The sequence below is a fragment of the Pogona vitticeps genome, chromosome 6, assembly GCF_051106095.1.
Source record: "Pogona vitticeps strain Pit_001003342236 chromosome 6, PviZW2.1, whole genome shotgun sequence".
NCBI classification, from domain to species: domain Eukaryota; kingdom Metazoa; phylum Chordata; class Lepidosauria; order Squamata; family Agamidae; genus Pogona; species Pogona vitticeps.
In genome coordinates, this window is record NC_135788.1 from 62,252,633 (window position 1) to 62,280,186 (window position 27,554).

At 42.9% G+C, this 27,554-nt stretch overlaps 1 protein-coding gene across 15 annotated transcripts in view; it reads right to left on the reverse strand.

The window, feature by feature from the left end:
• The window catches only part of HECW1 (HECT, C2 and WW domain containing E3 ubiquitin protein ligase 1), a 400,600-nt gene extending 376,757 nt beyond the window's left edge, over positions 1-23,843 (reverse strand). For 5 of the 15 annotated variants that reach the window (XM_073002582.2, XM_073002580.2, XM_078377439.1 and 2 more), the window contains exon 1: positions 23,382-23,842. In XM_073002582.2, coding sequence (XP_072858683.2) covers positions 23,382-23,411 — 30 coding nt within the window. In that variant the 5' untranslated portion in view covers positions 23,412-23,842. Of the gene's footprint in view, positions 1-23,381 lie in introns of all 15 variants that reach the window. The other 10 variants (XM_073002584.2, XM_078377444.1, XM_078377442.1 and 7 more) reach the window with 5 other exon arrangements.
• Positions 23,844-27,554: the final 3,711 nt, after the last annotated feature.

Here is a 27,554-nt window from a genome sequence, read left to right on the forward strand (position 1 = left end):
AAAAGGCAATTACAGTCTTCCCAAGGTCTCCTACAGCAATGTCTTCTGTTACTCCTGAAAGTCTTAAATTCTTTCGCCTTTGGCGGTCTGATAATATGGCCAGCCTTTTTTTTAATTGCTGTATTTCTTTCTCGTTGTTTTCACTTTTTTTCACAGCACTATCTGCAGCTGACCTTGCTGTTTTAACCTCTTCCACTAATTGCCCAAACTTAGATTGAAGCATTTTTAGGTCTTGTCTAATATTTTTCTCCATATTAGTTATCAACTCCGACAGTTCTTTAACTTCACGTTTTGTCGCCATTATGCTTGTTATGTTGTTTTGTTGTTTTCGCGGTGAGTATTATTGCTTGTAATTAGCAAGGAAAAACTCACCAAGTCAAGGGAAAGTTTGTAGCTGAGTTTCCGGAACCTCCTCAAAAGTTCCTTCAGGCTTATCTTTCAATTGTTTGGTTGTATTATAGTTTTATCTGTAAGTTTCCTGGAGGGCGATGTAAAGGCGTCTAGCTTCGTCGACGCATGCGCAGATCTCTCCTGCACTCTCAGATGATCAAGAAGAGATCCTGCCCCACCTCTGTATTGCAACCTTTCAAGGATGTGAAAAGTGCTATCATATCTCCCCTCAGTCTTCTTTTCTCAAGGCTATAAATTTCCTCCACATTTTTCCTTTTTTCCTCATAGGACTTGGCTTCAACTGACTTACATGAACAGGATTGTGGCCAGCATTTTATCTGGGATGAGCATGTGAGGCTCTTAACATTCATCTTTGATTTCTTAATTTCCACTTACAGTATATCACAGAAGTACACCCCTCACATTTCATAAATATTTTAGTATATATTTTCATGTGACTACATTGAAGAAATGACACTTGACTACAATGTAAAGCAGTGAGTATACAGCTTGTATAACAGTGTAAATGTGCGATCCCCTCAAAATAATGCAACACAGAGTCATTGATGTCTAAACCTCTGGCAACAAATGTCAGTACACTTCTAAGTGACAATGTCCAAATTGGGCACAAAGTGTCAATATTTTGTGTGGCCACTACTATTTTCCAGCACTGCCTTAACCCTCTTTGGCATAGTGTTCACCAGAGCTTCACAGGTTGCCACTGAAGTCCTCTTCCACTCCTCCATGATGACATCACAGAGCTGGTGGATGTTAGAGACCTTGCGCACCTCCACCTTCCATTTCAGGATGCCCCACAGATGCTCAACAGGATTTAGGTCTGGAGACATGCTTAGCCAGTCCATCACCTTTACCCTCAGCTTCTTTAACAAGGCAGTGGTCGTTTTGGAGGTGTGTTTGGGGTCATTATCATGTTGGAATACTGTGCTGCGGCCCAGTCTCCAAAGTGAGGGGATCATGCTCTGCTTCAGTATGTCACAGTACATGTTGGCATTCATGGTTCCCTCAATGAACTGTAGCTCCCCAGTGCCAGCAGCACTCATGCAGCCCCAGACCATGACACTCCGACCGCCATGCTTGACTGTAGGCACAACACACTTGTCTTTGTACACCTCACCTGGTTGCTGCCACACACGCTTGACACTATCTGAACCAAATAAGTTTATCTTGGTCTCACCGGACCACAGGACATGGTTCCAGAAATCCATGTCCCTAGTCTACTTGTCTGCAGCAAACCGTATGCGGGCTTTCCTATGCATCATCTTTAGAAGAGGCTTCCTTCTGGGACGACAGCCCTGGAGACCAATTTGATGCAGTGTGTGGCGTATGGTCTGAGCACTGACAGTCTGCCCCCCCCACCCCTTCAACCTCTGCAGCAATGCTGGCAGCACTCATACATCTATTTTCCAAAGCCAACCTCTGGATAAGACACTGAGGTTCTTTGGTTGACCATGATGAGGCCTGTTCAGAGTGGAACCTGTCCTGTTAAACTGCTGTATTGTCTTGGCCACCGTGCTGCAGTTCAGTTTCAGGGTTTTGGCAATCTTCTTATAGCCTAGGCCAGTGGTGTCCAACCTTGGCCCTCCAGATGTTCTTAGACTACAGCTCCCAGAAGCCGTCACCACCACCTCTGCTGGCCAGGATTTCTGGGAGTGGAAGTCCAAGAACATCTGGAGGGCCAAGGCTGGACACCACTGGCCTAGGCCATCTTTATGTAAAGCAACAATTCATTTTTTCAGATCCTCTGCTAGTTCATTAACATGAGGTATCATGTGGAACTTCCAATGACCAGTCTGAGAGAGTGAGAGCGATAACACCTGCTTCCCCTTTACACCTGAAACTTGTGACACTAACAGGGAGGGAAAACGTCTACTTAGGCCCAATTTGGACATTGTCACTTAGGGATGTACTTACTTTTGTTGCCAGTGGTTTAGACATTAATGGCTGTGTGTTGCATTATTTGGGGGGGGGGGACAGCACATTTACACTGTTATACAAGCTGTATACTCACTGCTTTACATTATAGCCAAGTGTCATTTCTTCAGTGGTCACATGAAAAGATATACTAAAACATTTATGAAATGTGAGGCAGTGTACTCACTTCTGTGACATACTGTACATGTTTGTATCATTGTTCTTAAAATGGGCAAAGGAAACATTACTAAGAAAAAAAACATTAACCCTGAACCTTTCATTTCCTGAGATCCATGCAGCATATATTATCAATCCTGCACCTACTTCTATGTTTTATTCAATTAGACCGGCAGATGTAGACATTCCTAGATCCAGAGGTAATTCTGCATTCAATGAACTTCAGGGAAGTTCTATCTTTTTGGGAAAGTAGTTAGTAATAGGCTGAACTGCTGTTATTTTTTTAAAGGAGATGGGTTTTGTTGTTGTTGTTTTGTTGTTGTTTGTTTTTTGTCAATATCAGATTAGTAGGCACTGGAAAGAGTATGTCATGTCCTAAGAAAATTATTATGTGTTTCCATTGTGTGGGTCATAAAGAAAATTCTTTGGCCCAGAAATTACTGTGTTTATAATGAACCATGCCGCAGATAACTCTGACACTTTGCAATTACCCATTTATTTTTTTCTTTATCAGGGCTATTAACCCAGAGAATATGTCAGCTTCAAAAAAAAAAATCTCAGGGGAGAATCATAGAAGTACCTTGAAAATAAGAAGTCCAGGAAGAATCAGTGTACAGTGGGGTCTTGACTTAAGAACGGCTTGAGTTAAGAACATTTTGACTTAAGAACCACTCTCATAGGAAAATATTGACTTGACTTACATACTTAGATTTGAGTTAAGAACTGAAAAAAAAACCACGTGGGAGGCAGGGAAAGTGCAAATTTTGAACTTTCAGTTAACTGTTGGCCAGTGAAAAGGGTGCCTGTCTGCTTCCTCACTCCTCCCAGCGTTTAGAGAGTGGATTGGGAGACAGTCTTCAGGCTGCCTGGTACTGTACTGCCTGGACTGTATTTTCCCTGCCTTCCCTGAACCTTTCTTGACCTAAGAAAAAAAGAAACAAAATATCCCCTTCTAGTGGTCGAAGGCAGAATAGCAGCTTCCCATTAGTTTCTATGGACGGAAAAGAGCAGATACGGATCAAATGGTTTTCAATGCATTCCTATGGGAAATGCAGATTTGACCTGAGAACTTTTTGACTTGAGAACCGCCTTCCAATACGGATTAAGTTCTCAAGTCAAGACCCCACTGTAGAACACTGCAAATCTGTGCTCTACCATCTTACTGCTTCCAAGGAGCAAAAGAAATGTGTAGGTTGGGAAGGAACAAAAACCTAGAGTAATTTTTAATGAAGGCTAAACAGACCTTAAGCTTGAGATCATAATTTTACACTCCATAATCTTCACTTGCTCCTGCAAATATTTAACAGCTGAAAATTGAAATTACTTGCTATTGTATAATATTAAATTGGAAGTGATTCTTAATATTACAGTCAGCAACTGGGCTGATCAAGAGATGAATCTGGCAGATAGTCCTGGGACAAAATTTCTCCTTCTGCTGTCAGCTTGTTCATGGCTGGCTAAACCTAAAAGCCTGTTATCTGCCACTACTGTACACTACTCAGAACAGAAAACTGAACTTCAAACAGATACCAGAAGATGGCTAGATGGAGTTCTAAAACTATAGTAAGCTATCATAAGCGTACAGGCAAACATCAACAGGGATAGCTGTTTTTCTCATCAAAATGCACCCCTAGGTACTTGAAGGCTTGGACTTATTTTATTTTCGCCTATAGTCCAGCTAAATTTGGGGGGATGCTTTCCAAAAATCATCACTTTAGATTTTGTGTAATTTATTTTTAGTTGCTCTAGGTGGCTAAACTCTTGGAGCTTATTTAATCTTCTCTTCAGTCCCTTTTTGTTCATATATAGCAATACAGTGAACCCTCGACCTACGGAATTAATCCGTATTGGAAGGGTGTTCGTAGGTCGAAAAGTCTGTAGGTCAAATATGCATTTCCCATAGAACTACACACACCGGCCCAAGAACTACACACACACACACACACACACACACACACACACACACACACACACACACACACACACACACACACACACACACACACACACACACACACACACACTTAAAATAAATAGAACTTACCTTTCTGAAGCCTTCCAGGGGTCTCCCGCTGCCGCCATTGCCACTGCCCAAGGCCTCCTAGGGCTTCCCCGCTGCTGCCAGAGGCCTCTTGGAGGTCTCTCGCTGCTGCCATCACCACTGCCGGAAGCCTCTCGGAGGTCCCCGTGCGCCGCCGATTCTGCTTCGGAGGCTCGATCGCCGACAGGGGGGACCTCCAAGAGGCCTTCCATGGTGGCGGGGAAGGCCTCTGGAGGTCCCCCTCACTGCTGATCAAGCCTCCGAAGCATGATCGGCAGCACACCATGGCGGTGGGGAAGGCCTGTAGAGGTCCCCCTCACCCCTGATCGAGCCTCCAAAGCATGATCGGCAGCGAGGGGGACCTCCGCAGGCCTTCCCCGCTGCCATGGGAGGCCTCTCGGTGGTCCCCGCTGCCACTGATCATGCTTCAGAGGCTCGATCGGCGGTGGGGAGGGACCTCCGAGAGGCTTCCCATGGCGGCGGAGAAATCCCGGAAGGCATCTGGAGGCAAGGCAGCCTACAGAGTGGAAGGGGGAGGTGGGGAAAGCGCCAAATTTGAATTTGGTGCTTTCCCCGCCCCCCCTTCCAGACCGTAGGTCAATTCTCCGGCCGCAAGTCGATTGGAAATCTTGCGGCTGGAGAAGTCCATACCTTAAAAAGTACGCACGTTGAGCCGAGCGTACGTCAAAGGTCCACTGTACAATGTTATCAGCATATATAAGTCTTGCAATCTTATAGTTTCCAATTGAGTGGGGGGATGATCTGGATGGTTTAAAGCTGTTACAATATTATTACAGAGCACGAAAATATTGGTTCAGAAATCTATTTATTTATTTATTTATTTATTTATTTATTTATTTATTTATTTATTTATTTATTTATTTATTGGACTTATATACCGCCCCATAGCGCTACAAGCACTCTCCGGGCGGTTTACAATTTTTAATTATACAGGCTACACATTGCCCCCCCCAGCAAGCTGGGTACTCATTTTACCGACCTCGGAAGGATGGAAGGCTGAGTCAACCTTGAGCCGGCTACCTGGGATTTGAATCTAGCCGTGCTCTGGTCAAATTTTTCCATTCTAAAAGTGGTAAACTAGTAACCCCAGCTTTAAAAGTCTTTTCAGGGAGGGTCATCTCTCAAATGCTTTATGGAATTGAGATCTGGGATATGAATCAGAAAAATCTACACCATCTTGAAGTAGGACAGAACACATTTCTGAGACACATCCTCGTGACACCCCAGGGGACTCCAGCAGCTTTTCTTAGAACAGAGACAAGCATGGTGTCCATTAAAGCCAAGGCAACTCTAGCTATATTCTCTTACTATAAGAGGGTGATGGATATGTCCGACCACCGTCTACCTAAACGTTGTATTATAGAGCAATGGAAGAGTGGTGTCTGGGCAACTTCAGTTCAAACCCTAATAAAATCTAAATCCCTCTCCAAAGAAATTTTTGTTTTTCTGGGATTAAAAGAATGTTGAGGGACTGGTTCTACAAACTGGATAATGACCGGGACTTAGCCTTAATTCACTCTTCAAATTTCTCTCACTGTTACCATCTGCTGAAAACAAACCACTCAATGGTGCAATACTTACATATACTTACTTTTGCCTCCTTGAGAACTGCATTCACAAAACTCCATTTCCAAACCATGCCAACCGCTGTCTTAGACAGCAGGTATATGAATGTCCCTAGACATCTAAGGTTATGTATTTGCGGAGCAGGTGAGATAGAGGATGTTGTCCACTACTTCTCTACTGTCAGCTATGTCAAAACCCTAGAGAAAAGTTCCTGGGTAACATTTTGGCTGCTCTACAGGACGAAAGCCCTCAGATAAACATGGTCAGGTTACTTTTGGACTGTGACCCTTATGTTACATACTGAACACTGCTGTTTGCAAAAGCGGCCAGAAAGATTTGAGGTAATTTCCTGAAAGTCATCGCAATCAATTGTGCGGGAGACTCCCAGATATGAAGGGTCTCTTATTATTTTATATGTCTGTGATTTTACCATTATTTTATTTTATCATATTTGTATTTTAAACAATTGTGATGGCTTTTAGCTAATACAATAAACTTGAACTTGAACAGGGATAGGTTCGAGGGGGAAATCCATGGGAGCTGGTGTAGAGTGGATTAATACTGGACTTTGCACAGAGACAACGAGGATAAAAAGCTGTGACCAGTCATGGAACTGCAATAAATGGAGATGCTTCCATAACACATCTAGTTGGGTATCACAATGGACAGCTCCTTGTGCTAACAATCAAAAGGCACTGCAACATTATTCATCTTTCCCTTTTTAATAAGAGCTTTTGTGTAGGAAAGAGGCAGGATAACTGATGTGAAAGGGGGTGGGTTATAAATGGACCCCATGTAAATATTGTGAATGCAGTAGGATGATTGCAAAATAAAAATGATTTTCTGGGAATGTGTTCAAACTGGAGCTCCCAGCAACTGGGCTCTTTCACTTATGCCACCACTTATACCATTGAAACTCCTAGACTACTAACGTGCCACATAAGCTGCACCAAGGAAACAACCAAGATGCCAGTCAGCTGATCCAAGGCATGCCAGGACTTAGCAATCCATCTCCAGTGTAATGACTCTGACTATCCCTTGCTTCCTCTTCTTGTATGCCCCTTGGATCAGAGGAAGACCTCTGCCTTCCTTAGTATATATATAGCTGGCTTCTGGCCATCTGTTTTTTTGTTTTTTTTACTGCTTTGGACTCTGACTATTGTCTGATTTTGATTATTCTTCTACCTCAACTCCTTTTTATCTATGTCTGATACTCTGGACATTTACCCCACTTGGCCATGCATGTGGCATCCCCCCTCCCCAATTATTGTTTGCTGTTCTAGAAAGGCCTTAATTTTTTCAGACAGTGTGCTTGCTTCTGACCTACACTGAATCTGAAAATGTCTCATTTGGGAATAACACTAAAGTAGGGTTTAGCATTATGTGAACAAATTTTATGACCTGTGCCCACCATTGTTTAAAGAACAGTATGTAACCAGGCACCTGTAAATAGACAACTTTAGGGCTTTTACGATACAGCAGCAAGTAGGTCATATTGCACCGAACACCAGAATGCTTTCTTCAAAGTCTGGCAAGCAGCACACGTCTCCAGTCACCACCTTCTTCAAACAGTGTAGAAGCACTAAAAATGTATACAGTGGTTACATATAAAGGCTAAACAAGTTTAATTATTTCATTTTATTTATTTTTGAATGTCTACACAACCCAATTCTTGAAAAACAGTACTCCAGGCAGTGTACATGATAAAATAACAAAACCCTATCCTTCCTCTACTCCAATCAGGGTCTATTAATAGCATTAAAAATAATCATAACAATAGCAGTAAAATAGCCATATGGCAATGATCAGAAAAAAGAAAATGACTGAAAACCAATGTGTTGTGTGTGTTCTGTGCTGTCAAGTTGGAACCAACTTATTTAAGGTGAGGTTCCACACTCTCCAGTGAGTTTCCATGGTTGAGCAGGGATTCAAACCCTGTTCTCCAGAGTCCTAGTCCATCAGTGTATCCACTACACTTCATTGGGAATCAAAGTGTTATGGCTTACTAAATCCCTACCTAGGGAATTACATTCTTAAAAGTCATTTTAAAGAATTCTGACTTTGATAATTTTCTAAATATTCAAAGGGAGGGGACCTGGTACATCGCTAATGGAAGTTTATTCCAAAGAGATGAGGTCACAACGGAAAAGGCCGAACTCCTAGTTGACACCCTTCACCTCTCTTGGCGTGGCCACCTCAGTAGCAATACTCAGGAGGAATGAACTGGTTGTTGGTTTTTTGAAGGAGATGTTCCGGCAAATTGGGAATTCGGTTCCTGGAGGACAAATCTATCAACTGATGTTACCAGATCAAACTGACCCTCTATGAGTAAAGTTCACATAACTCAAATTGCTGGTTGCTGGTATAGGGTATGGCTTTGATACCATTCTCTGTGTGCAAGCTTTGCAAAGATGGGGGAGTTTCCTAAAGCTAGTGCAATTTATTCACTAAGCAACAGGATATTGACCAAATGTGTAATGGTCACAGATAAAAGTACTGTATTCCTGTTCTTTATGCCTTTGTGGGTGTATGTGTGTCATTTTTATGTTCGTTTTACTGATACTATTTGCAATCCATTTGGATTTTATTTGCCATATTTTGTTGCTTTGTTTATAAACAAAGGATGTTTGAGACTTCCTGTTTGTAAACAGAATGTTCTCGATATCATAAACAAGTAAATGCTACATAGCTAGTAAATATTTACAGAAATCTAAGCAGGAGTTTTGCTCATGTAAGGACCACAGTATTAGATCCAAAAATATATCTCCTGATTTTGGATTCAACCACCATGACTCAGTGTATATGCACTACTGCTGACTCATGATGCTGACTCCACACTGTGGGAGGAACAGTCAATTTGCCTGATTAAATTTTCAGAAATAGCCACCCATGGTAAGACATTTGTGATTCCAAAACGCAGACAGTAAGTTTCATAATTGGTGTCAAGAGTACTACCTTGGATAAGTCTTCTGTTGGTGACATAGAAATCAGCTAATTCCAGAACAGACACCTACTCTTTCTTTTACAACTTACTAATGGCAGCCTATCTTCAAAAGCTGAAGACTACTAATATATTTTACACAATCAACTGATTCACCAGATCCCTAAAAATTCATTTACTAACAGCCATAATCTCTTTATCCCAAACTGCCAGGAAGACTACTAGCTGCACCTCTAGACTCACACTTGCTTCCTCGGCTTTATTTCAGTGTTTTGTCTCTCTCTACTAAGAGCACAAAGTCTACATACTGTAAACACAGCTTTGAATCTCACATCTGCAAAAATTTGCTTCTATTTACACTGATCCTCACACAACTCTCCACAGTCCAGAGGTTCTTTTCACCAGTGTTTCTACCTCTATCAGGTCTTGGAGATTTTACTTTTATGGATTACATATCCCAGAAATCCTTGGCCTGGACAGCCAACATGGGGATTTGTCATACAACAACAAATGCCAGGCAGCTATTTCCTGTGTACTCTTTATTTAGCTACAATTTCCAGTATTACAAAGCTGAATTGCATAAACAGAGAGATCCCAGGACCTGTTCTACAAAGATAAACTAAGACATGGGTAAAGATATAAGATTTGGGAGGATGGGGCAGGCAGGGAATTCCACAACCTAAATGAAGATCTAGTGACAAACTCAAAGATCTGGAATAGTCTTCTTCAATCTAAAGCAAGCACTATAAGCCCAGAGTTCTTTTCCAGCATGGACTGAAACCTGAGCCAGAAAACAACTCCTCCTTCATGCCTACCCTCAACTCAGGCTGTGACTACACAGTGAAGTAGATGAAAATTAACTTGCCTTCTCTCATTGCAAAACTGCATTGGGGCATTCAGTTCTCTCCAATATAAGTAGGCACAGAAGCAGAGGAAAAAACCCTTCTTCTTGCAGTTCCACTTGAAGCACTTGCAGGTGGCGCAGTTCAAAGAAACTGCTTCAATAAGGTTTCCCTTCCTCCTAATCACTCCCCTATCTTATTTTGCTGGCAAGTCCCTGAAGCACAGTATTAAAAAATAAATGAATTAATAAACAGGTCTGGTGGGGGGGATGTTTTTTTTAAAAAAGAAGCAGCTCTTAGGGGAGCAATGGTGTTGCAGAGAGAGGTGAGTACTGACACTGCTTGTGTTTGTATGTGCACTTTTTCTGTCCCCTTTCCTCCCACTCCCCGCTCTCTTTAATGGCCCCACTCTTTTGCACTCCAACTCTATTGCCTCTGAATGAGAAAGTGAACCATACTCATGGTGCTTTGTTTTTGCATGTCTCCTCTCCTCCTTCTGCACTGGGTGGGAATCTTTTTTTAAAAAAAGAAGTGGTTGGGGCAGGAGAGACTTTGTGGAGAGATGTGAATGCTGGGGTTGCTTGTGTACTGTATGTGTGTGATTGAAAGGCTACAGACATGCCCTCGTCTTTACAGGACTGTCTGCAGGGGGGGTGGGGGAACATGACTGAATCTTCCCAGCATTAAAAAGTTGAAGCTCTCTAGAGGTACAGGAAAAAAGCTGCTTTGGCAGAGAAAAGGCTGAAAGGATTTGAATCAGTCTTGTATGTCATGCAGGCAGTAAGATGTACCATATTTTTCCATGTATAAGACACTACTTTTTCCTAAAATTGAGGGGCGTCTTTTATACGGAGGTAAGCTGACATAGCTGAGGAGAGAACAAAATGGCCCGAACCTTGCCTCTGTAAACAGACTTCCTTCTGTCACGAGGCTTAGCTTCCTACAGTCAGGAACAAACCAACAGGAACACACCTCTTGGAGGTGGATCCTGTAGGCTCAGATGCAACAGGGACTCACAATGTCCAACGTTTTGAACCCAGAGGCTGAATACTCAAAGCTACGTTTTCTTAATTTTGGGGTTAGAAAAGGGGGGTGTCTTATAAATGGAAAAATTTGGTATGTCGAATTCACCCATTTTATAAGTGGAACAAATCCCACCATATGCAACGATGTGGTAGACATCTTTGTTTCTGATTTTCCTGTCCACCTCCTCCATACAATCAATGTTTCCTTCACTTATACTGCTTTCTTTCACCCAGTTACAGCAACTGCAACATCTGTTACTATGAGGTATATAACAGTAACTTAGCGCCTCCCTAGCATATGAATCACTGGCACTGAAAAATCTAGAGCAGTAATTCACTTCCTAGACACTGACATAAAGATCCAGTTGGTACCTCTGCTATCGCAGCAACAGCCTGGTAAGGGAGGGTAGTGTTATTGCTCCTGCAGCATGATTAAGGATGTTGGAGAAGTAAGTCACAGAGTTAGAGGCACAGATTCCAGGGATATCACTGAAATGTGCAGAAGTTCAACAGGATTCATAATAGCTTCAGGAATAACCTAAATGCTTTTCTTGGGGGAAGGGAAGACTTCAGCTAGCTGAACCAATTACATACCTATCTTGAGAGGGTTTATCTGTCACTGTCCAGCACTGTTTTATCTGCTGTTCATCATCTATTCATAACTGATGGTCTTTGTTTTGACACCGTGTTCCAGGCTTTGCTAAAACTTTGTCTTTACCCTTATTTTTTTTCCTATATGATATGATATAAGATGATGTGGAGAGGAAAGACTAGAGGGCACAAACCTACTTCTGTTTCTCCAATTTACACATATATATGAAAAGTTGAAACACATACTTTGACATCAATAAGAGATGTCGAGAAAAGTGTCCCCCAAATAAGTCCTTATGCCAACAGTTCTTCAAGTGCCTTATCACCAAACAAGAATGAACTGAATTATCCTATTTTAGTCTAAGACCAGAAACATTTGTGGATAGCTTTGACCCTACATAGCTGTCTGGATAGCTCAGCAGTTTAGGTATCTGATTCTGGAGCCAGAGGTATACAGTTCAACAGGCAGGCTGCACAGGCCTAGGATGCTCCCAGAAAAAGGGAATGGTAAATCACATGCACACGTATTTACCTTAAAAATTTGACTACTATCTTTCAAACCAAATTTCACCAAATTTCCTAAGAAACCTCTCACCTGGTAAATGCAACAGAAGTCAAGCTGAGACATTATGATTATGTCATGCAGTCTAGCCACATAAATTAGTGATCCACATTAGATGCTTCCCTGTTACAGAGTACATGCTTTCAAGCAGAGTACATGGGACATTACACAGGAAAAAACAAATATGGAACCTTCTCTCTTATATTTTGAAAATATTTACAGTACTTTATTTGCAGGCAAAATAGAAACAAATGTATCACACTTTAATTAAGATATAATAGGATCTGCCACAGCTAGATAATATTCTATCATATTAGCCTGATCCAGACAGTGAACTATTTGTAGGCTACTCCAGGTTCAAAGCATTCAGTAAATAGCATTGTCACATACAGCACTGATGGTACCTGTCTGTCATGGGTTTGGAGGGAAAGTTCCATCCTATGGGGAGTGGAAGGCGGGACATCAGGGGGGAGGAGCTGTACTGTATATATATTTGGGGGAAGTCCATCGTAGGAGAGCTGACGTGGAGAAGTGGAGTTGGAGTCTGTGGGTCAGACTGGGTACAACTGTTCGTCAGATAGTACATACCTGATAGGTTCAGGTTTCTATCTAGGTAGCCAGAACTGATAGGTTCAGGGTCTGTGCGTTACCTTAAAGTGTTCCGTGAGAACCAATCTGTTGTATGTGTATGATTGGGACTATACCAAGTTCCAGTATCCTATTTACCTGATCCTTTTATTTACCCTGTTTGTTTTTTCAATAAACCTTGTTATTTTGTTTATTAAAATCCATTCCTGGTCTGGGTGACTTGGTAGAGCGAATGGTTGGTGGCAGCATAACTACAGGGTGGGATACTCCAGTAGGTCTGGGGTTGCTACAAGCATAATATGAGAAAGGCCTGTTTTCTCAGAAACCAAGATGTGAGCCCTGTGACTGCAGAGGCTCCTTTCTCCATTCCCAAATCAACAGATGACAGTAAAGGTAGTTCAATACAAACAGGGTTTATTGCAACTGGAATAGGGAAAACAAAACAGCCATTTATTGCCAACTTTGGACAGTTCCCTACACTTCCCCCAGGTTTAAGTCCAAGTCTGAGGATCCTCCAGGTAATATCTCTGGGGGGAGGAATACCTACTTCCCCCCCCCAGTGGGGTTCTTCATGCTGACCAGAGCCTCAAAGAGCACAACAGTGAGGGTTTATATGCTTACATGGAGGGCAGTGGTGACAGTCCTAGCTTCTCCGAGGGAGATTTTCCTCTGAGGTATGTTGCTGATGCTCCTGTAGCCTCTGTCTTCTTCAGCATCTTGGTTCTCCCAACCCAGATTCTTGGGGATGATGTCTCTCTGCCTGGTGCTTCCGTTCCCCCCAATAACTGGGATGGGGCCAAGGGTTAAAATACCTCTCCACTCCATCCTTTGGCTCCCTTAGCTGTATCAGGACCCCATATTCCCAGTTGCCTGAGGGTTCAGGTTCCTCAGAAGGGTATTCTTCCATATAGAAGCCCTTGTCAGACTTTTCTATCTCTCCAGGCTCCCTCCTCCTCTACCTGTACTATCACAATTGGCAGCAGGTCTCTTGTTTGGAGTCCCTGCTCCACTCTCTCTTTCTCCTGTCCCAGCAGCTTTTCTCTCCTCTCAAGCTTCCAATGTCTCACTTAGATTCTGTAACTCCAATGGGCCTCCCCTCCCCTTCTCCTCCAGGGGATGCTTCTTCTGGACTGATTTCTCAACTGGCACCTCCTCCTCTGAAGGCTTCCATCTGGGTCCCCTTCTCAATTGCCTCAGGTTCTCTGACACTAGGTTCTCCTGGCACCTAATCAGTCCAGAAGGATGTCCTAGGTTTATTGGAGAGCATCCTGTCTCAAATTCCCCAGTGCCAGGGAGAAAGGGAGACAGCCTGCCCACAGTGTTGCCTGCGCCACTGTCATCCTTCTTACACAAGAGTACAGTTCATATTAGCTTAGCAAATCTGGGGGGAAAATTAACTTGACAGTGAAAAATCTCAAGGTAAAATCATATTTTTATGTAGCTTCAGTAATTCCAATAGAAGGCAAATATACTTTATACAACTTTAGCCAACATTCATTCTGTGTCAGAACTCCAAAAGCCTCAGATGTCTTCCCAATATCTATAATGGGGGGAAAATCTAAATGACTAACATAACTAATATTTCATCAGAACAGGCTGTAGGCTCAGTGACCCCTTCTGAAGGAATGATGCTGCCAAATTTGAAATACATTGGTGTGGGCATTATTCACAGTAAAAGCCTTTACGGTTTGAGGCTTTACAAGTTGGACCCATTTATAATTTTGTCAGAATGGATGAAATTTGCACAGGTAGTAGTATTTTCTGAGGGGATGAAATATGCTAACTTGGGGGCAGATGGAGGCAGCGGATTCTATGCTAGGTGGTTTTAAGGTGCATTGGGGAAAACAATCTTGCCATTAGTGTTTCTGTTCCTTCTCCAGAAACTGTGATGGGATGACATCAACTTTGCCACACTCCTACTTGATCTTTAATGGAGTGTGTGCTGTTACTGAAATTTGAACATGCTGCCTATTATTGTGCTTGTGTGTGCTCTAGTAGTTACATGTGTGTAATGGTGCCTGTTTCCCTCTCTCACACACAAGCCATCCAACATAGTACAATAACACCGTCTCTTCCATGCTCAGACTTTCAAAAAGCACAAATGAAATTGCAGTTACAGTCAAACTGACATAAGCAATGTATTAATGCTTTTACATTTTAAAATGTGTAAACCACCCCAAGAGCACTTCACAATTGAGCAGTATATAAATGTAATAAATAAAATAAATAAACCAGCAACAAGATTAAAAATAAAAATTTAGGACAAATTGTATTTTTTTTTCTAAAGGATTATAGATGAATATTGTTCTGAAATTCAGACTGGGGGAAAATTAAGAGAAGACTAGTCTAGATAGGGGGGAAAAAGGAAAGATTAAATTTACATGTTAAAAACCCAATTTTTTCAGCATTCATGCTACTAAAAGAGTAAACTTCCACAGAAAAAAGGAAAACTGCAGTACAGTTAAGATAATTTTGGCTTCCCTCTCCTCCCAGAAACATTGTAACTAGAAATAATTCTGGCAGTTATTTCCTGGTTGGAAGTTGCATTTAGTTATGAAATTACATCTTCTGCCCCCTCACCCACTGCCCAGTGTTTCCTTTTTTATGGAAAGCTTGTGAAGAAAATGTGTCCATTTAAAATTGTCTGAATTTCACCAAATCTCTGAAGTGATCCAAGGCTTCTGGAATACCTTGATTCACTCGATGCAAAGTGTTAATCTGAAGTAGGACCGATCTGAATTGGATGCATACTCTAACTTGATGGCATAGCATAAGAAGGGTGCTCTGTTCGATGGTGGGAAAACACAACTACTGTATGCCTTGTCTTAATTAATATAATATAAAAAGACAATTAATGAAGGAAACACCCTGTGCTCTATGGCTTCTAGATGAGTTTATAAACTAGCCTTCTGAAACAAATGGTGGTGCCCCATCAGCTGCTGTACGAAACTGTAAAAACATCTAAAATGTTCTAGATTAGTAGTTCCTGACCCAAGTATTCTTGGACTGCAATTCCCAGAAGCCTTCACCACTATCTGTGCTGACCGGAGTTTCTAAGAGTTGCAGTCTAACAACAGCTAGGATACCCTAGGTTGGGAACCACTGTTCCATGTGGGGAAAAAGTGCTTTACATAAATCAGCTACAAGAAACACAGCCGAAATTTCAAACCAGTACCACTTTGCTGTATGTGCATGTATTTTCTCTCATGGGCCAGAATCCTGTTGGTGTTTGAATGAGGTTTGTGTTACCTGCTGTGGCTAATTGCAACCAACTGATGAAGTGCTTAGGGCATGTATCGGTTATGTGCCGCATTATGCACTGGACTGAACAATCAAGATGCACCACAGTGTCTCATCAATTAACCTGGGCAAGTGACATCAACCTTACACAAACACTAATCAGCTATTAACCTCTATAGAGAAAACTGAATGCAGGACACTAAAACATACAGTTTGGTATTTGCTTCCACAGTTCTGTTGTTATACTTTTGAGAACCAATAAAAACACAGGTTGTTCCTACTAAGACAATGCATCCTACTGAAACAATGCAAAACAATATTTTGAAATGCATCCTTCCATTTAAGCAAAAGGGCACTTAGACAAAACTTCTTAGAATGAAATTAAATTTGATTTTTTGATAGGTTTTTCTATGAAACCATATGGCAGATACTTGTTATCACACTATTTATGCAATATGTGGACCAGAATCTGGAGTTCTAACAAACTTCTGTTCCCCCAGATGCAGAAAAAGTACGTGGACGGAATTATTCTTATGGAATAGGGTTTCCAGGCAATCTCCACCTCAGGAATGGAGCAGGATATGGTGTATCACCTTCCATCCTCTTCTTTTAGTGTGTCTCTGTGGCGTTCTCCCTCGTGGCCCCTGTTTGTCTCACTAAACACAGAGCTCACAAAGGCAAACCAAAACACCTCTTGACACACTGCCACCAGTTGATCTCCTTATCAACATACTTAACTTAGAAAAGATAAAGGTCCATTCAGTACTGACTTTTTAATAGAACATCTTTATTGATTACAGTGGGTTTCTGGCACAATTCATAAACACAGTCTTCAAGTTTCATCAAGCTTCAATATTAACCTTCTATAGTTATTATCACAATTTACACTCAGACTAATCACTCCTCAGACCCCAAACTATCCTTCTCTCCCTGATTCCTAACACAGACTCCAACTGACTGACTCTCTTCCCAGGCTCCACCTTTTAACATCCCTTCCGGCCCCACCCTTAACCATATTAGCATACAACTCATGAATAAAACATAACTTATTGCATAACAAGGGTGAACGCTACACTCTCTTATAAAGCAAGTTGCTAACCAAGATCACTACAGAGTAGTACTATGCACAGTTCATTCAAAGTAGTGATGAAGGAAACACAAGAGGAAAAATCCTTCACTTTAGCAGCTCTTGCCAGCTAGTTATTTGCCTTTATATAGATAAAGCTAGACACCTCTGAAAGGAACAAATACTTTTGTTCAAGTGCACATGTCCTTACCACAGAAAAAAAATTATATGACTCATGAAACTATTACTTCACCTCTTGAACATTATATAGTCTATATAAGAGAGATGATCTAAGCTAACAGAAAGTTTATGTTTCATCTTAATCGACACATAGCATGAATGTGCAATGTCAAGTGAGAAGGACCCTGCCTATTCTGAACTCTCATGAGGCCACACTCTGATGCCACTGGGCTATAGCTGTAGATGGAGTGCTATCAGATGTCAGACTGTAGATCTCATCAGCATTAGCTAGTACAGAACAGACAAAGATTATGGGAGTTGCAGTCCAACTACTTGAGCCACATATTCCTTATCCCTGCTCTTAAACAAACAAATAACAGCATGCCACAACATCAGGTGTTCAAGAGACAGTGTGCTACATTTTAACCAATATATCTTTTGTCAATCACCTAACCCTGATATAAACCTATTCTTCTGAATGTTCATTCATCATTTTATCAATACTCCACCTTTCTCCCAATGAAGGGAATCAATGCAACTTACAAAATATTTAACAATAAAACAGCCATATAACAAATAATTACTGGAAACTATATTACGGCTCAATTATCTAATAGAATATGGCATTTTCAAACATGCAAGAGGATTGTCGCTGGAAATTTAGGACTCATCTCTTGATTGCTGGCACCACAATAGTGACCAAAGATACTAATGGGTACGGATACTCTAAATAAGGCATACTGTTGGGGAAAAAGAACAAATAGGTAATAAGAGAAAATTGTAATGTTGTATTGTAATTTTTTAAAAAACCAACTTGCTGAGATAAATCAAATGTGTTATGAAGCTCTACACTTGTGTCAACAAGAGCTTTGGTTTGCAGGGAGGGATGATATTATATGAAATAACAGCCTTGTTTCATAATTGCTTCCTTTAAAACAGCATATTTTAGCCTACTGAAAACCATGAGTCTGAAGGAGGGCTTTTGCTCACAACTAACACATGCAAATACTAGTCATATTTACCTTGAAATAAATTTCATTAACTTCAATGGGTCTTGTTATAAGTTAATATGCTCAGGATTCTAGTCTCAGGATGGTTTGGGACAGAGATAGGGAAGTGGCTTCACAAAGGCCCAATCTGTTCCCTCAAATGCTTCTAATGTAGCATCCAGTACAACCTCTGATCAAAAAGAGCCCTCTTCTTTTAACCACATCACCAATTTGCTCCTAGGTGAGCTTAAAGACACAGAAATGGCATTTAAACACTCTTGACTTTCCATAGCCAGAGCAGGAGCAGATGATTTGGCAGAACTCTTCCATTACACATTCTTAAGCAGGCACATACACAAGGGAATGTGCATAAGCAGAGCTCCAATGGAGTCATATGTGGCTTGGGCCACAGGGGTAATTCCTGAATGATACAATTTTTCTTTCTTTTCCCTCTGTGCTTGTTTTTAAAGATTAGACCTTGCTTAAGAAAACCAGTCTTAAAAGGACCCAAGCTGCCCTTGGGACCTTTTAAGGAAAAAGGTGAGGTCAAAATATTTTAAATAAACAAATAAATATTGTGCTGAAAAAGATAATAAGTAATAATTGCATGCCATCAAATCAATTCTGGGTGATGATGACCATTCTCAGAGTTTTCCAGGCATAAAATACAGTACTGAGAAATGGCTTAGTGCCCTTCTTCTTCTAGGGGTGCTCTGGGACTGTACAGCTTGCTCAAGACCTCTTGCGCAGGCTGGCGCTTTTGCAAGGCACAGTGGGGAGTTGAACTCCTGACCCCAGGCCCTGCAGCTGCTTATTGTTTAGCCTTGTTAAAAACATGCTGCTAATCAGCATTTTTAGAGCCATGTAGCATCAAGTAACCTCAAACCCAGAACAATTATGGCGTTCTGATCAGACAACTGACTAAAGCATTCAGCCTATAAGTGGACAATCTTTAACTTCCCTTCCAGACATTAGACTCTCACTCCCACCTTCCATGACCACTTCACATTATATCTAAAATTGATAGGAGTTAGAATAAAACAGCATCTGAAAGGCTGCAGATTGCCTGTTCTGATATACTGTACTGCAAACAAAGAACCTGAAGCAGGAGGAAAAGAACACAGAGGATTCTCTTGCTGAAATTATGCACTATTTTTACTAAGTACAGTATAGTGATTTTCAAGCTTTGCCATGCTATTCAGCATTAAAACAGATTCCAGGGCACACTGTGGGGTATACATGTGGTCTGATATTTACTGTTTTGGTCTTGATCTCATTATTTATATCTCTGTGGGCTACAGTGGCTAGTTGTGTTTTTATTGCTGCTAGCTGCCTAGAGTAGTGCCTAGGTACTAGATGGACAGAGTATAAGACTGGTTATCAATCACTGGTCCAGTCTGATGCATTTCATTTGCCATCCTACGTGAGCAACATGCAGGTTCTGCAAGTGGTCTAGTACAAAGAGAAGAATGACAGGAAAAGGGCTGACAGACAGGGCTCAGTCAAGATCAATATTCTTGAAAACAAGGGCAGTTTGAGGCAGCCTTTTAGAAATCAAGGAATAGCTAACTTCTTGTATATTTGCAGAGACCACAGCCTCCATTTGCCGATGTTGCTGACAGCACCAGTTTCTAGTTCGCTGTTCTCTGGTTTCAGAAAGACTTATTTCCCAACATCCTTCTATTTGGTCTTCTATCTACATGGATGGCAAAGAAATGGCTCTGCTCTGTGAGTATGCAAGGCTCTATGTGGCACAGTAGAATGTCCTGCCATTTCTCTGTATTTCAGTGGCAAACTTCAGCAACACTCACTGGAGTACAACAGCAGTAGTGTAAGAGGGTCCAATGTGACCCCTCACAAGAACTTGGGAATTATGTAATTCTAAATCAGACCCTTGGTCCCTCTAGCCAGTACTGTCAACTCTAATGGGCAGTAATTACTCTTTTCTGAAAAGATGATTGCCTAGACCTAGCTTAACATACCTAGTGTTGCTTGGTGGTCTCCCATCCAAGTATTAAACAGGGTCAATCTTGTCTCACTTCCAAAATCACACAAGACTGGGTGTGTTTGATGTGGGATAATGGTCACACCACTGGGAAGTTGCTCACTACTTCTTTAAGAAGAAGTCTTCTCTCTGGGACTCTAGCATGCTGTCACTTCTCCAAGACCTCCTGCTGTCCGTATTATGGAGCAAGGATGATAGAGCACAAGACTGCAGGAATCCACACTCAGGAGAATCCAGTTGCTAGACTCAAGATTTCTGTGTCTACTAGAATCGCTCTGGGGTAATTACAGCATGATCTGGAATATATCCTGAAACATACACAACTCTCCCCTACAGCTGCACATAGAATATGAAGAGTCATAACGTGCTGATAGGCAAACTGTCCTTAATTACTGACAAATGAACTTAGAATTTCCTATAACATACTGTAGTTTGAAAACTACGAACCTGAGAAATTGCTCTCAGCATCACATCTGCCCTAAACTTTGGCACAGTTCATTTTGAAATAATAAGGTATACACAAAAGAGTTGTAGGGGGTAGGATTTCTAAGCAAACAGTTGTGGGGAAAGGAAAAGTGCATACGCTATCTGGCTGAGTCTGTTGGGACATTTATATGTTACATATTCACATTTAGCATAATGAGAAATTACAACAGTGTTTATGATAATTACCCTGTTTCCCTGAAAATAAGCCCTAGTATGATTTTTCAGGATGCTCGTAATATTAGCCCTACCCCAAAAATAAGCCCTAGTTAAGTGAAACTCCACCCTCGACCACTGTGCAGCAACCAGAAGATGACATAAGTGTATTTGAATAAATGTAGATTGTTGTACATTAAAAAAAATTCCCTGAAAATAAGCCCTAATGAATTTTTGAAGTAAAAAATAATATAAGACCCTGTCTTATTTTCGGGGAAACACGGTACTCAAAATTGGGATTCAGTGGGAAAAAAATATTGACTTTTGTAATGCCTGTACAGTATATACGTATTCCTAGTTTGAGACAAAAATGGAACATATATCAACTCTGAATAAGTCCCAATTCCATTTCCAAACTTTTCAAATTATGATTACCACTAGTCTGCATGAAATAGCTTTTTTTAAAAAACAGGTATTCACAACCAACTATGCAGCTTTTAAAGGCATAATAAAAAAGCAAAGAAAAGTGCCTTAGTGTTCTTGCTAGAAACACAAACAGCATGTTTTTGAACCAGATTTTTTGTGTCTTTTCAAACCACTGCTAGGATTTCAAATGAAGTACACCACTTACTGAGTATAACTTGCTGAATATAATTCTACCTAGATCAGGAATAATAAAAACATCACACTATTTAAAAATAATTATGTGTGCATTTTGAAGGAAATAGCAATAGCAGGTATAGAGACAGCAGTCAAGACACATGCTGTACTGTACTCTGTTTTTTCACAAAGCACGCACACATACACACACGCGCGCACACAGAGAAGGAAAATGATAATCCCTTCTTAGTGGAAAATCCAAATTGTCAAATGAATCCCCCAGCTAAAATGAATTACTGTAATAACCTGAATCCTCATATGTTCAACTGCTCAACAAAGCACAGCTGACCACCTGCTATGTTGCCTTTTCCAGATAGCAGTTTTCCTGCCTCAAACGCTGTTCTCTTTGGTCCAGTGATGTACCCAACTGAATCAGATGGCAGGTTAATAAAAACATAGACAAACAGCAAGGACAACCATGGGAATGGCTCTCCTTCTAGCCTGAGTGACTGCTGTACAGTATCTCTGCACTTCTGCTGAGTGCAGCATAACAGGGGTGCCTCTGCAGTTCTAAAAAAGAATGTAAACAGCCTGAACCAGGCTGAATGAACAAATGCTTCAGTTTAGGGAAACACCATACATGGCTAAAATGGACAGACAATCAACTCCTTATATGTGTCTAAATGCTGGTGCTCTCCAATGAGAAAAGATTTACTTTTGTAAAAGGAAAGGAAGCTGCATTATTCCCAGTTGCACCACCAGTCTTAGACTGCAGTTGCCTTAGCTGCATATGAAAGCAACCCACAAAAAGGGTACTTATCCTTCAGTGAAACCTGCTGTTCATTAACTTTAAAAAAGGGTGGGGGAGGGGAGGGAGGAAAGAAGCAACACACTGATAATGAAGCATATGCTGCATTGACACCAAGTCACAGACTATTTAAAGAAATCCAAGTATCAAAAAAGAAAGAAAAAAGAAAATACGGGATTACAGCAAGACTGTCAAATTAATTTGAACTAAGAAAGGATCTCCTTGTGCTTCTCTTTTTTGGGGGGGGGGGTAGTTTCTGTGACAGGTCCATTGGTGTAAAGCACCAAACCAAACATAGCTGCTGAATGTGAAGAAAACACTGCCTTTTGTCCCTCTTCCCTACCAGCAACAGACAGCTCCTCCTGCATAGGCAGGTGGGATAACCAATTCTCTCAACAGCTTGACAAAATAAGGGGAAGAACGTGCATGGCTTCAAAACGCTCTGAAACAAACACTGCATCCTGCGCATATAAACAAAACCCTCCCTGCTCTCCACCTTCAGTCATGTGTCAATGGAGGAGTAAAAACTACACCTCTCCTGTCAGGTGGCACACGGTCCCTTTGCTGGTGTATCCCCTTCCCTAACACGAAGAAACAAATTTCTTTGTGCAACCAAAGAAAGGCGGAAGACTGGCCAGGGCATTTCACGACTTGACAAAGGCTGACCCATTCCCATCACCCACAGCAGAACTCACGAAGCCGAGGGCCCGTTTCATGTTCTCCTCCTCCTCCTCCTCCTCCTCACATGCAATCAGATCCTTTTTACTTTGCAAATGAGCAAGCCACCGCTTCCTTCGCCACCCCCGAGCCAAGCAGAGCGAAGCTTCCCACTGGGAGTCATTTCGTAACGCTCAGAAACGCTTCCCCATCCCAAACCGTTGGCGGCGGAGGGGGGGGGGAGGCGGGATGCTGCAGAGCAGGAACCCGAAGCCGCCACAACACCCAGCACTCCGTGACTTATGCCAAGAGTCCAATTAAGCTTCCCGGGGGTGGGCGAGGAGGAAGGAGAGGAGCTGCTGGCCGTTCGTTCTCGTCGGGGGGAAAGAGCGGCACTCTCGGAGGGAAGGATGCCGGCTAAGGTGAGGAGCGCCGGAAAGGAGCAGCAGCAGTCCCTGGGAAGGGCCAAGCCAAAGCAAGGCGGCAGCGCCGACGACGGGGAAGTGCGCCTTGCGCCTTACCTGGAGAAAGCCGGCCTGGGTACAGAGCATGCTCTTCCAGCAGAAGCAGCAGCAACAGCGGCAGCGGCGGCGGCGGCGGGGGCACCAAGGGCAGGCTTTAGATCCCACACGTGCGGCTCATGGCTAGGCGCCTGCCGGGCGCCGCGCTGCAGTCAGGGAGCGCCCTCGCCTTTCCCGGGGCCCCTCTCGGCCCCAACCCCCTTGCCCTTGCGCCAGCTCCTCCTTACAGCAGCAGTGACGAGGCGGCGAGGAAGACCGCGCCAACGAGGAGACGGAGCGCGGGCGGCGGCGGCGGCGGCCTCCTCACAAAGACACCACCATAGTCCGAGGAGGAGGAGGAGGAGGAGGCGGCGGCGGCGGCGGCGGCAGCTAGAACGGAAGGGACCGTAGCGCTCCAGAAGCTCAGAGGGATAATGATGCTGCCGCGGCTCCCGCGCCTTTGCTCCGCCTCCCTCTGGGTACCAGGCCGAAGGAGCCAACCACGAGGCGCGCCAGACGAGCGGTGGCGCCACTGGGCTCTTACTTCCCTGCGGCTCCGCCTTTTCCACACCCGCGCGCGGTCCCGACCTGCCGTCGCTGCCGCTACTACGGGTGTCGGAGATGGGGCCCGCGCCGGAGCGGGGGCTCACACTGCGTTTACCTCGGTAGGCCAGCAGCCGCCGTCTTTGGAAACCAGCCCTCTTCTGCTTTCGTGTGCAAATACGCCATAAGAGTCCAAAAAACGCCTCACACATTGCCATATAAATACTCTCACGGCTACACAGGGTTGGGTGGGGGATGGGGTAGGGCGCAGGAGACCCGTGTCCACTCCATCCTTGGCCATGGAAACTCGCGGGTGGTGGAACGGATGAAATGCCTGCTTAAATGTCTCACCTTGAAAACCCTTTTAGAGTCTCTGTACATTGGCTGTCCCTTTCCTGGATGTACACCTTAACTTGGGGGAGGGGTTTGAGTCTGTCAGTATAGCTGACAGCAATTCCCTCAGGAGAAAGGAGACTTTTCTAAGAAAGCTCATATTAAAATAAAGCAGTTAATCTTTAAGCTGCCACAGTGTTTTTGTCCTCTTTAATTTTAATTTTGTTTTTGCCCGATATGCTAGCACAGACTAACATGGGTATCTCTCTAAAACTACTACTTAAGAGGCCAGACTGCATTAGGAGCCTGGACTCTGAGCAGGTTCATCCAAGGTGGAATGGTCACAGCTGAGACATCAGACTAAAATGTACCCATCATCTTCGATAGAACAGTCACATCAGCAGAAGAGAATAGATAGTTTCAGTGGATTTGGGAGTGGTGGCTACTGGGGGCAGCAGTAGCAGAAGGTGGCACTGACAGCGGAGACAACCACAATGACACTCAAACTAACTTTAGTACATTACAAAAAGTGGCAGGGATAAGCCACCACTGAACTTTACTTATTATGAAAACCATATAATGAGACAGTGCAAAATGCAACAAAACGCAGTGCTGGAAGATGAAACTCCCAGGTCAGAAAGCACTCTTGTCAGCTACTGGGGACTAACAAAAGACAAGTATGAATAGTGCTGTCACAAATGATGCAACTAGACTAAAATTGAAAGGACTTCTAGTGGCTGACATGTACAGAAGTGAAGGGGGAATTCTGATGCTGCACAATACAAACTTGGAACATGAGAATTAAGAATCAAGGTAAACTGGAAGCTGTAAAGCTAGAAATGAAATGTATAAACATTGCAGTCCTTTATTGGTAGTGCACTGGAACAGGAATCCTGATTTTACTGGAGCCTGTGTCCATTTTCCTTAAGGGTTTTGGCTGGGAAGGACGCGAAAGGTAGGCTTTTTGTGGAGAAGTCTGTTTTTTCCTGTCTCTTTGTTCTGGCTCATCACATGGTCTAGTGGGAGGGCCTAGTAGTTTGAATCCTGATTTTACTGGAGCCTGTGTCCATTTTCCTTAAGGGTTTTGGCTGGGAAGGACGCGAAAGGTAGGCTTTTTGTGGAGAAGTCTGTTTTTTCCTGTCTCTTTGTTCTGGCTCATCACATGGTCTAGTGGGAGGGCCTAGTAGTTTGAATCCTGATTTTACTGGAGCCTGTGTCCATTTTCCTTAAGGGTTTTGGCTGGGAAGGACGCGAAAGGTAGGCTTTTTGTGGAGAAGTCTGTTTTTTCCTGTCTCTTTGTTCTGGCTCATCACATGGTCTAGTGGGAGGGCCTAGTAGTTTGAATCCTGATTTTACTGGAGCCTGTGTCCATTTTCCTTAAGGGTTTTGGCTGGGAAGGACGCGAAAGGTAGGCTTTTTGTGGAGAAGTCTGTTTTTTCCTGTCTCTTTGTTCTGGCTCATCACATGGTCTAGTGGGAGGGCCTAGTAGTTTGAATCCTGATTTTACTGGAGCCTGTGTCCATTTTCCTTAAGGGTTTTGGCTGGGAAGGACGCGAAAGGTAGGCTTTTTGTGGAGAAGTCTGTTTTTTCCTGTCTCTTTGTTCTGGCTCATCACATGGTCTAGTGGGAGGGCCTAGTAGTTTGAATCCTGATTTTACTGGAGCCTGTGTCCATTTTCCTTAAGGGTTTTGGCTGGGAAGGACGCGAAAGGTAGGCTTTTTGTGGAGAAGTCTGTTTTTTCCTGTCTCTTTGTTCTGGCTCATCACATGGTCTAGTGGGAGGGCCTAGTAGTTTGAATCCTGATTTTACTGGAGCCTGTGTCCATTTTCCTTAAGGGTTTTGGCTGGGAAGGACGCGAAAGGTAGGCTTTTTGTGGAGAAGTCTGTTTTTTCCTGTCTCTTTGTTCTGGCTCATCACATGGTCTAGTGGGAGGGCCTAGTAGTTTGAATCCTGATTTTACTGGAGCCTGTGTCCATTTTCCTTAAGGGTTTTGGCTGGGAAGGACGCGAAAGGTAGGCTTTTTGTGGAGAAGTCTGTTTTTTCCTGTCTCTTTGTTCTGGCTCATCACATGGTCTAGTGGGAGGGCCTAGTAGTTTGAATCCTGATTTTACTGGAGCCTGTGTCCATTTTCCTTAAGGGTTTTGGCTGGGAAGGACGCGAAAGGTAGGCTTTTTGTGGAGAAGTCTGTTTTTTCCTGTCTCTTTGTTCTGGCTCATCACATGGTCTAGTGGGAGGGCCTAGTAGTTTGAATCCTGATTTTACTGGAGCCTGTGTCCATTTTCCTTAAGGGTTTTGGCTGGGAAGGACGCGAAAGGTAGGCTTTTTGTGGAGAAGTCTGTTTTTTCCTGTCTCTTTGTTCTGGCTCATCACATGGTCTAGTGGGAGGGCCTAGTAGTTTGAATCCTGATTTTACTGGAGCCTGTGTCCATTTTCCTTAAGGGTTTTGGCTGGGAAGGACGCGAAAGGTAGGCTTTTTGTGGAGAAGTCTGTTTTTTCCTGTCTCTTTGTTCTGGCTCATCACATGGTCTAGTGGGAGGGCCTAGTAGTTTGAATCCTGATTTTACTGGAGCCTGTGTCCATTTTCCTTAAGGGTTTTGGCTGGGAAGGACGCGAAAGGTAGGCTTTTTGTGGAGAAGTCTGTTTTTTCCTGTCTCTTTGTTCTGGCTCATCACATGGTCTAGTGGGAGGGCCTAGTAGTTTGAATCCTGATTTTACTGGAGCCTGTGTCCATTTTCCTTAAGGGTTTTGGCTGGGAAGGACGCGAAAGGTAGGCTTTTTGTGGAGAAGTCTGTTTTTTCCTGTCTCTTTGTTCTGGCTCATCACATGGTCTAGTGGGAGGGCCTAGTAGTTTGAATCCTGATTTTACTGGAGCCTGTGTCCATTTTCCTTAAGGGTTTTGGCTGGGAAGGACGCGAAAGGTAGGCTTTTTGTGGAGAAGTCTGTTTTTTCCTGTCTCTTTGTTCTGGCTCATCACATGGTCTAGTGGGAGGGCCTAGTAGTTTGAATCCTGATTTTACTGGAGCCTGTGTCCATTTTCCTTAAGGGTTTTGGCTGGGAAGGACGCGAAAGGTAGGCTTTTTGTGGAGAAGTCTGTTTTTTCCTGTCTCTTTGTTCTGGCTCATCACATGGTCTAGTGGGAGGGCCTAGTAGTTTGAATCCTGATTTTACTGGAGCCTGTGTCCATTTTCCTTAAGGGTTTTGGCTGGGAAGGACGCGAAAGGTAGGCTTTTTGTGGAGAAGTCTGTTTTTTCCTGTCTCTTTGTTCTGGCTCATCACATGGTCTAGTGGGAGGGCCTAGTAGTTTGAATCCTGATTTTA